At 37.5% G+C, this 11180-nt stretch overlaps 2 protein-coding genes across 2 annotated transcripts; both read right to left on the reverse strand.

The window, feature by feature from the left end:
- Positions 1-995: 995 nt before the first annotated feature.
- On the reverse strand, positions 996-7607 carry LOC115928453 (deleted in malignant brain tumors 1 protein-like). The gene is made up of 5 exons (XM_030995633.1): positions 6119-7607; positions 5477-5806; positions 4018-4347; positions 2573-2890; positions 996-2083 (listed from the first exon to the last, which is right to left on the reverse strand). The coding sequence occupies exons 1-5, from the start codon at positions 6306-6308 to the stop codon at positions 1698-1700; spliced, it is 1554 nt and encodes a 517-aa protein (XP_030851493.1). The 5' UTR covers positions 6309-7607; the 3' UTR covers positions 996-1697.
- A 230-nt stretch (positions 7608-7837) lies between these two features.
- On the reverse strand, positions 7838-9095 carry LOC115928907 (deleted in malignant brain tumors 1 protein-like). Its single transcript, XM_030996979.1, has 2 exons — positions 8730-9095; positions 7838-8466 (listed from the first exon to the last, which is right to left on the reverse strand). The coding sequence occupies exons 1-2, from the start codon at positions 9037-9039 to the stop codon at positions 8090-8092; spliced, it is 687 nt and encodes a 228-aa protein (XP_030852839.1). The 5' UTR covers positions 9040-9095; the 3' UTR covers positions 7838-8089.
- Between the last annotated feature and the right edge of the window lie 2085 nt (positions 9096-11180).

The following is an 11180-nucleotide window of genomic DNA, read 5'->3' on the forward strand; positions in this document are numbered from 1 at the left end:
TATTTGACAATGATTGTAAATGTATCCCTGTGTGAGAACAAAAAATCATTAGCAACAATCACGATATTCTTCTGTTTTATGATCATCGTAGATCTAAATTTCTGCAACCATCCCATGATGAATTTCCACAGGTAACTTTGGCATAAAATTGGAAATTGCCACCACAGAGGCAAGTAAGTCATATTACCACATAATCTCAAAATATATCAAAGGAGTCTACATGTGCAATATAATATGCCACCAATTAGATATCTATATTCATAGATTTCCTTTACAATTGAACCTAAAATAAATGAAGTTTATGGATTATGTGCAATTTTAAATCAATGTTGAGGCGCATAATTCCAGATTTCTATCTTGGCTTGAAACTTTCATACCTACAACATCTAAGAAAGTTTCAAGCCAAGTTATTCAATGTATTAAAAGAAAGTTATTTACTTGTGCTTTATCTCTATCTAGTGTAAATAATTTGATATTATACTTAACCGGCTCAATGCTAGGTTGAACGACGATACGACATACACAAAGTACTATGATTAATAAATTTTATTTGTTTCACTATTTGTACAGTGCTTGTAATGTCAATCATTGTGCTCTTATTAGGTCTGGCAATTAATTTCGTTAGTTACCATCTTACGGAAACTATTATTTCGTGTATCACAAAGAGGTAAAATTACTGAATATATATATATATATATGAGACATTGATTTACAGAAACAAAAAAAATATGCCAGATTGTTTTATTCATTTAATAGTTTAACACTGATAACGTATTTTTTGTTGTTTAACCTGATATGAAAGTCAGTGCCAATGCCATACATTTTGTCTTGAATGAAGTTACACAAAGGAGAAAAACCTAAATGATTAAATTGTCTAACCTACAACTAAGTTTCGATCATCGGGTGGAAGACGAATTTAATCATTGTTCCTGTCCATTGATCAAACAAATTATTTAGAAAAAATGGCATTAATTGTCATTAGACTGAGACCATTTTGAACTAAGGAGGCATTATAATTTAATTGCAGAACCTATGACCTCCATTTATAATTAAATTTGACATATCTTTCAGTTTTCAGCGTACTGGAGCGGGAAAAATCCTTTTCGATCGTGGTGATTTGATACCATTAAAATATAGCTCTAATTCGCATTTTTATGTTCCTCTTACTTTTGTACATCATTACAAATGAAGGATAAGTGCAGTACAGATAGGTGCATTAGTAACAACTTAACTCGTACTACTAAGTGTCTAATTCTTTAGTTTATTTTATGTATATTTTACCTCAACCTGTGCCATATTGTGTTTCACCGCAGCCTCCATGCAGTCTTTCATTTCAAACCCTGGAAACTTCAGCAGTTGTTAGAGGTGCATTTTTAGTTAATTTGCACCATGGTTTTTTTTCCCACAGTTTTCACTCTCGTCGGTTTCGGATATGTCCTGTCACGGGAGAAAATATCCATCAATGTCTTCATCTTTCTCCGCTAAAGGGCGTTTGGTAAACAGTTGTCATGTCGATGTACTCATCCGATAATGATTTCCTGGTCGGAAGGATATATACATCGGGATCTAAGTCCTTTTCATTGTCGGGTGTTTCATAAACGTTATCGATGTCATTGTTTATATTCCTTTTTTTTTTTTTTTTGAATTGCGAGAGATTCAGATCACCTCCATCGTCACCATCAGCTGCTATATTTGATTCATAATCGTGATGAAGCACACACGGTCTTTTGTCTATCCGGTAAACGAGGTGGAGTGTTCAAATCTTGGTAAGCTGAATCAGCCGACAGAGAGTGCTTTGATACGATATTCGTTACGTCCATATAGATATGGTCGTTTACATCTTTCGCAACCCTTCTTTTTCGAATTATACAAAGACAGCACGCGCAGGACGATACCAGAATGATGCTGAAGAGCAAAACGCAAGGTACAAGTATCAACGTAAGATTTGACATTAGAATTGGTGTTGAATTATAGTTACTTAACGCAACTACTGTAGTGTCGTTAGCTGCTGAGGCCAGATCGTCTGTAGTAGGCCTACGTGTTGTTACACCAGATGCTTCAAAATTGGAATAGGAAGTCAAATCTATGACAAAAGAAGAAACAAATCGTTTTGAAACCAAAAGTCAGTTTAAGACATTTTACATTTTCAAAATATTTGTGTAAAAAAAAGAGATCAGAACATGCGCTCGGATGATTATGTTATTAAGACATTAGAGTGAAGGTGATGTAGACAATTTAGATTGTAACATGAATTTATAACAAAGTTTTGATTTTAAACGTGATTCAGTTCTATCGTTAACCTGTTATTATTCTTTATTTACAGAGGATCCAAATCTTGATTCATTCATGTGGTTAAGGCCTTTAGGTCCAGGGAAATGTTTATCTTGTTACCAAATTGGATGAATGGTTCACTTCATGCTCCGGATTGTCTGACTGCAGGGACGAATCATGTAGGTTATTTGTCTTTTTCATGATTATAATTATTATAGTAAAATTAAGAGCACCAAGTAAATACACCAGCCTTTGCCAACATATTTTTTTTTATTAGTGCTATGTACAGTAGCGATTTTACCTAGATGAGCTGCATGCATGCATGAGACGCTGGCATCTTCTTTGTGTACGCAATCATGGACTCCAATCCCTTTATGCTTGCAGTCTCTGATGCTGGTTTCTGTCCCATTGCACTGAACACTATCCAGAAAGATATCCCCAGAACCTTGGCCAAATCGTGCTTGGGGTAAAGCAGCCACAGCACCATCAAATCCTAACTGTCTACACACAACCTTAGCGTCATCCAGGTCCCATAAATCGTCGCATATAGTCCCCCAAGATCCTTCGTGTAGTATCTCAACTCTTCCTTCATATTCATAGGCTCCACCGACAAGTCGAACTAGATTGAATAAAAACCACAAAAGAAAAATTAATCTTCATTTTTCAACCAAAATCGACGTGAAATTGCTTCATAGTCTGTCAATCATTTGCTTACACTTCGAAAATATGAAAATTTAATTTTAAAAAATCAATCCTTCACCAAAAGATCACGCGCATTTGCAGTTTTAAAGGAGATTAATATATATTTCCTATTACCAATTCTGTATTTTAATGTCCATACAGTTTGATTGGATGGTTGTGCGTAAAGGTTTGGGTCTGTGTTCTGTTTTATCATGTCAATCACGAATCTTACCTTGAATATGGCATTAAAGGGACAGTTTACTCGTTGTTTAAGACTGCAAATTCCATCAAAGTGCGTGGTTATTGCTCTTTTTTTATTTATGACATTTCTAGCGCCCTTTTAGGACCTAAATTGCTTTGAAGGTAATTCTAGACTCTGTAATGTTAAATTTATGATTACATCTGATCATACCAATTCAGCTCTATTTAAAAAAAATGCGGAGACCTTCAAGTAATTAATTGATTAATAATAACAATACATGGTCCGGCTGGTTGTGCGTATTATAACCAACACGAAAAAAGCCAACAAAATGGCAACGTTGAAATTGGCCGAAATAAAGCGTATAAAGCGCTATATCGTTTTTTCAACGGCTGGTTCAAAATTATCGAATATTTGTGGAGCCCCACCAATTTAGAAATGGTTATAATTCTGGATAGTTCAGCTTTCTCCGAACCGATTTTGATCAAACAAGGATCATTTTATAATTTAAATTATAGGGTTTTCAAATTTCAAACTCAGTTTTTCATTATCTCACAAGAAAATTATTTTTGGGAGCGCCCTCTATACCAAAACTCAACTACCCCTTTAGAGTCATATCAGTATCCTTTAGTTCTCGCCTTTGCACTGGTTCCAACTTGATTCGTTAATGCTTAATATGTATACGAGTATTCATCTTTAAAATGAATTTCGGTGGAAATGTTATTGCCTTTTTGGAATAAAGCTATCCATACACAGCGTCATTGTAAGCATTTCATTCATAATTGTGTACATTTTAAAGCTCAATTTAAATGATTAAGATACAAATAATGACTAGATGCAATATGCAGAATAGTTAAGGAATGTACCTCCTAAGAGGCACGTGACCCCAGCGTCTTCGATATGTCGGCAGTTGTGCACTCCAAACCCTAGATTTACGCAGTCCGCAAGATTGTCTTCCGTTCCATCACACCCGACATGAGACAGGAGAATGTCATCGGACCCCTCACCAAACTGGGATGAAACTGGTGCAGTTGAGGCATCACCAAATCCTAGCATTCTGCATACGACCTTTGCATCTTGCAAATCCCAGCCATTGTTGCAAACTGTTCCCCATGTGCCGTTGTATCTGATCTCCACTCTGCCTTCAGAACTATCGGATCCACCCACGAGCCGTACTCCAACAGAGTTTGGATGGGCTAGAACGAAAAAGAATTTACTCTGTTTATGTGTAGCCGCAATTGTCATTCCCTATCGTTTCCAGCTAAGCTTTTAAATCAAGTCGTATAGGACAGGGGTTCTGAAACTTTTACCTGGACGATCCAGATCATTTTCATGAAAGCTACAAGGTAAAAAACAATGGGGGAATTTCAATTATTCTATACATATAAGTTTGTAACATAATACAATTGATACAGTCAAAATGTGAATTTATGGCATGCATGTAAGAATTATCAGTGGGAAAAGTGGCATAGTTCCCCGGCAATAACCTGCTTAAACCAGTAAACTTTGGCACAAAAAAAGAGTGATTGGAAGACGAAGGCATTGATGCAAATATTCAGACAATCTACTCCTTAAAATATCAGTATTGAAACTTGTATACGAAAGAAAAATAGGATTGTTTTACATTTTTTAGGGTATATCTGATCTAAGGGAAATTGTTTATTGACGCCACACAGTACCCATGTCACCATCTGGTCGAAGTTGTATAAATTTGGAATCAAAAGAAAGGGGACCGGATTGATTCTAACCCCCCCTCCCCAATTCTTTTAAGGTAAAGAAAAACACCAGGTCCTCTCTGGCGGTCCGGATCGACATGCCCCAGGGTCAGGTTGCGGAACGCTGTCCGGACTTTGAGAAGCCCTGGTATAGGATGTGGATCCAAAATAAGTCTATATCTTATTGAAGTTGGAAAATTATGTGAGAATCGTATCATATACTATACTCTTTTTTTACGCTTCTACCGAAGACATCCCTATTAGCCACTGCATACCGGGAGAGATGTGTCGACCTTTAGTGAAAGTGTCCATCATCCCTATCAGGCTGTAAAACACTTATTTTGAAATGCAGGTCCATCACAAATATAGGACTCATTTCTATTGTGTCCACGCTTACGTTGCACCTTCTAGACATTGTGCAAATTGGCACGTGACGACTGCAATGATATTCGACTATACACAGTATGACCTCATGTTTTATGCTCAAACGTTCTCAATTGGCATGTTAGGGGTCGTCGTAAGATAGCCGAACGGGGTCCAAACTTGCGCCAGACTATATCATAAGAAGGTGTGAAAATATCATTATGTTATTGAAAGTATAGACATATACCTCCTGAGGAACAGATAGCACCAACAGCCTGTCCATGTCCGTAGTAATGGACGCCTATCAAAAGATATGCACAGTCCGCTAGATTTTCTTCCGTTCCATCACAACCGACAAAATCTAGAAGTATATCCTCAGATCCCTGACCGAACCTCGCAGAATTCGGTGCGTCCAAGGCTCCATCGAACCCCAGCATTTTGCAGACGACCCTCGCATCTCTGAGATCCCAGCCATTATCACAGATGGTTCCCCAGGATCCATCGTACAAAACCTCAACTCTGCCTTCAGCACTGCTGGATCCATCGACGAGCCTTATTTCGAAAGGATTCGGATGTGCTGAGGCAATGGAAGTCAATAATTGATAATTGAATCATGAAAACAAATGAAATGTGAATTAGAACACAAAATGAAATACTACTACGCAGTTATGTATGTGTTCTTTTTAGGGTTTTTGCAGTAAAAAAAGTTTGGTCGTTTCAATACGATATCTTAAACTACAGTATTGTTCCCATAACTGATAAGGGCGGGATCAAAGTAGGTGATGCACTAGACGAGTGAAGTACATATTATTTCTATCATCTACAGACCATTTACAGCCGGTAGTAGTGGATAATAAGTGGATAAATAATATAATACGGTATAACAAACCTCCATTGTAACAAATAGCGCCCGCATCTTCATCATGTCCACAGTAATGTACTCCAACCCCTCGTTGAATACATTCTGCTACGTTTAGTTCTGTACCGTCGCACCCGACGACATCAATAATAATACGACCAGAGCCCTGACCAAACCTAGCAGATCTTGGTGCGTCCGAGGCTCCGTCAAACCCCAGCATCCTACAAACTACCCTCGCGTCTCTCAGATCCCAGCTGTCGTCACAGATAGTTCTCCAGGATGTATCGTACAGTACCTCTACTCTGCCTTCAGCATCGTTAGACCCACCGACAAGACGAACTTGTAATGGATTTGGATGGACTACAAGAAAATAAGAGCGTGATCATTTTTGTAAAAGATGAGTCATCACAAAATTTCAACATACGTTGGATGAGAATGAATGAGGGCAATTTGAATTAATCGGGTCATCTTTTTAAATTTTTTGTTATTGCTTTAGGTATCATATCAGTACTACCTACGAATAAACCCAATATTGAGTGTAGACGAGAAGGAAAAACGGAATTTAACCTTAATACAACTACGTGTAGAAATAGGTAAACATACGACAACGTGTATTTTATACAATGAGAACATTATTCTGATTTTTGGTCGTTATTGCTCATACCATGCGAAACCGTTGATAAGACGTAGTTTTATATTTTTTTATGGGCACCTTAGACATATTATGTACAATCCATTGCAATACCTGCCTCCTTACAAAATGACCAATTCAAGCAAATTGTATTAAACATAATAATTTTCGATTTTGTGGAAGATTCGGTTTCTTAAAAAATAGTAGTTTGTTAGTTATAAATAAATTCATTAGGAGATAAACGGGCGATTTCTTAAATTCATAACCAAAAACTATTCTGATGTTGGTTCTCAATGAAAAAAATTGTAAATAAATAATCAATCATACTTCCTGAGTAACAAATGACACCTGCATCACTCGCATGACTGCATGAGTAACGTGCATTCCCGGAATAACCACATTCTGCGAGGTTGTCTTCTGTTCCATCACAGTTTACCCTATCTAGAAGAATACGACCAGATCCTTGACCAAACCTAGCAAATCCTGGTGCGTCCAAGGCTCCATCAAAACCCAGCATTCTACAAACCACCATCGCGTCTCTCAGATCCCACCAGTCATGACAGATAGTTCCCCAGGATCCTTCATGCAGTACCTCTACTCTGCCTTCAGCATCGTTAGACCCACCGACAAGACGAACTTGAAATGGGTTTGGATGGACTACAAGGGAATGGGAACGTAATAACATCTTTCGGTTGCTTTTGATTGCATAAAGGTCCCCTATCAGTATTACCTAATTATAGACTCAATATGAGAAAATTATTCAAGTTTGGTTGTTTTTACTTTTACAATGCAAAACCGTCGATAAGATGGAACGTCTTTGTTTGTTATTATTACGTACAATCCATACAATACCTTCTTAGAAAACGACCAATTAAAATTAAAAACAATATTATAATAATAATATTTAGCTTTTATATAGCGCTTATCACAAATGTCTCGAAGCGCTTTACAAATATATCATTACCCCTGTCATTGGATTCAGTGCTTGCCCGTAAACACTGTGTGCACAATCTCCACTCCCTGGGGAGCATTCCAGCCAGGCGTTGACGCTCAAAAACTGTTTGACCAACAATGACGGTCGCATCATACCGGGTACCCATTTAACACCTGGGTGGAGAGTAGCAAGTGCAGGTTACTATCTTGCCAAAGGATATTTGTGCCGTGTCGGGATTCGAACCCTCGACCTTCGCATCTCCAGTCAACGCCTTAAACCACTCAACCACGACACTCCTTACAATTGTACAATACAATAACTTTCTACTTTGTGAAACATTCGGCTTATTTTAAAATGAAATAAATTAGGAGGAAAAATTTAGACTTTTAAAGTCACCTTTTTAAAGCTATTCTGATGTTCGTGCCCAATGAAAATTTTAGTCGGGTAGGTGTACTACTAGGTTAAAATCCCTAGAAAACAAACCTCCTGAGTAACAAATGACACCTGCATCACTTGTATGACTGCATGAGTAACGTGCATTCCCTGAATAATCACATTCTGCAAGGTTGTCTTCTGTTCCATCACAGTTGACCCTATCGAGAAGAATACGACCAGAGCCCTGACCAAACCTAGCAGATCTCGGTGCGTCCAAGGCTCCACCAAAACCCAGCATTCTACAAACCACCCTCGCGTCTCTCAGATCCCACCAGTAATGACAGATAGTCCCCCAGGATCCATCGTACAGTACTTCTACTCTGCCCTCAGCATCGATAGATCCATTAGCAAGCCGAACTTGCAATGGGTTAGGATGAGCTAAATTATGAAAATATTATAGAACGAAATATGTCATGTTTATTAAATAGAATACATATTTACATGAATTAGGAATGGCATGGACAAATATAGAATCTTTTCAATCTTAATTTCATTTAATTTAGTTTTTTGAGGCAATGATTATCGGATAGATTGTGAATCATTCATGGAAATGATTCCAAGACAAGAGTTATGCGATTCTAAAGACAGTGTGCGTGTTGCAAATTCTGCAATCTTTTACTTATTATTTCTTCAGTTCTTACCTCCTAAATAACATACGGCACCTGCGTCCATGTGATGTCCACAAGGAGTGCTGGTCTCGACTTTTGAACAGTCTGTTCCCGAGCAATCGACACGCAGAACATCACCAGAACCCTGACCAAACCTGGCTGATCGTGGCGCGTCTAGAGCACCGTCGAACCCCAGCATTCTGCAAACCATCTTTGCATCTTTTAGATCCCACCAGGTATCACAGACAGTTCCCCACGATCCACCGTACAAGACCTCCACTCTTCCTTCAGCATGGTTGGAGCCATTCACGAGACGTACTACAGCATGGTTGGAGCCATTCATGAAACGTACTTCTACTAGGTGTAAAAGTGTCAATGTAGCAAATATTTCTCCGCTTACCCACCTATTAAGAATAGTTAACTTGGTTAAAAGCATTATAATAAGTCTCTGAAACCAGAAACAGCTCTGTTTCTGCTTCTTTTCAAAGGAAGATTGGATTGATTTTTCTTAAGTGAAATTGTTCAGCCGTCACTACGGTGAGGGTATGGAAGCGTTTTCCAAAGTATATGCATGAAAATGTCAATCGATTTGCTGGAATGTGATAAAAAATGTCTACACAAATCAGAAAGGAAAGAATATTGAAAAGCAGATTTCTGGCTTTGCCTACACATATTGTATACATAGTCAGGGTTTTGATAATGTGGGTAGGCATATTTATTGTTGTATAGCTATAACCAGGATAACGCCCTTTTTTGCAGTTACTAAGCGTTTTCTAACTTGTTCCACAAGTATATAACCAAATGACGGGAAAAAAAAAATCGTTTGATGTGAAACTCTATGATAATGACATTATGTAAAGCGCCAGGAATGTCAAGTATGGCAGACACGAGCACTATTTAAAAGATCCAACTACACTTTCGCTCACAAAGGTGGAATATTTTAGTTTTACCCCAAGTTATGGAATTATTAAAAAAATTATTTAAAAAATAATAGATATAAAAAATAGTATACATTCCCAGATTTTATTGAAATTTGACTTGCCAATGTGTGTTTTGCGGAACTGCTAAAGCATGTGTATGCTACTATGTTTATTGACTAGGGGACCTACCCTCTCAAGTCATAAATGACAGTAATGAGGATTAATGCTCCACAAAAGGGCACTAATATAGCACATCGACACGGTTTTGATCATGGGGCCTCACAGTTACGAGGCCATTGTTTTGTCACTGAACCATGACTGTACGCAGCGGGGGCTAGGGTAGGGGGCAGTTTCCATAAATTAAAAAAAAACAGAAAATGCAATAAATTTTCAATAATTTATTGCATTTTACCCCGGTCCCCAACATAAAAAAAATCCTCTGGACGGCCATGCATTATGGCTCAAGGCATGGGCACACAGAATTTATTGCATTTTCTGTTTTTTTTTTAAGCTTATGGAAACTGCTCCTACCCTAGCCCCCGCTGCGTACAGTCATGGTTCAGTGACAAAGCAATGGCCTCGTAACTGTGAGGCCCCAGGATCAAAACCGTGTCGATGTGCTATAATCCTCATTACTGTCATTTATGACTTAAGGGCATAGGTCCCCTAGTTGATATGCATAGTAGCATACACATGCTTTAGCAGTCACGCAAAACACACATTGGCAAATTATTATTCAATAAAATCTGAGAATGTATACTATTATCTAGATCTATTATTTTTAAATTATTTTTAAAATAATTCCATAAATTGGAATAAACAAAAATATTCCACCTTTACGAGCAACAGTGTATTATTATTATTAAAAAAGGTCACCTTTTTGTCCTTTGGTGAATATTAGTGGTAAGCAGATATTCACTTAGTTGTGACAAAGGCATGGAAAAGTCTAAGACCACATTGACTGTAGACTAGGTCCTTTAGTGCAAAAAGTGATATAAAAGTTAATAAAATGTCCGTTGTGACATAAGGTTTGATCAAAGGCAGAAAATAATAGAAATGTAGATCCGTGAATTTTACAGAAAAGTTGGCAAACGATAAAGGATGTTTTAAAGCTGCGAGATCGAACAAAAATTAGCAATTCGGAATACCTTGCGAGTCCCTTTTTTATATTTTTATACTTAAACATAAATTCTTTAAAACAAAATATCATAACTTTCAACATAATTCTAACATTCAGCTCGATTATCTGTCCTTTCACACTGAATCCACGTCTTTTCTCATTTTTTTTTCTCTCGTTCATCAGATCATATATCTCTCGTTGAAATTTAATAGTTTTGAAGAATAAACCGAAGTTCGAAGTCGGAGTGTAATAAAGCCTTTGGATTGAATTTATACAAAAGTAATCATGACCATATCAAAAGTAAAACAAAACTGAACTGGGCTGCGCGTCCCGCGACCTAACCTTTACAGCAAAACTTAACAAAAGGCCATGCATCCATTTGTTCCAGGAGTTATTCTAAAAATGGACAAAACGAGAGTGAAGTCATTTATACTGTTGGATGTA

The sequence above is a fragment of the Strongylocentrotus purpuratus genome, unplaced genomic scaffold (genome assembly GCF_000002235.5).
Source record: "Strongylocentrotus purpuratus isolate Spur 01 unplaced genomic scaffold, Spur_5.0 spur5_scaffold_3, whole genome shotgun sequence".
Lineage (NCBI taxonomy): Eukaryota > Metazoa > Echinodermata > Echinoidea > Camarodonta > Strongylocentrotidae > Strongylocentrotus > Strongylocentrotus purpuratus.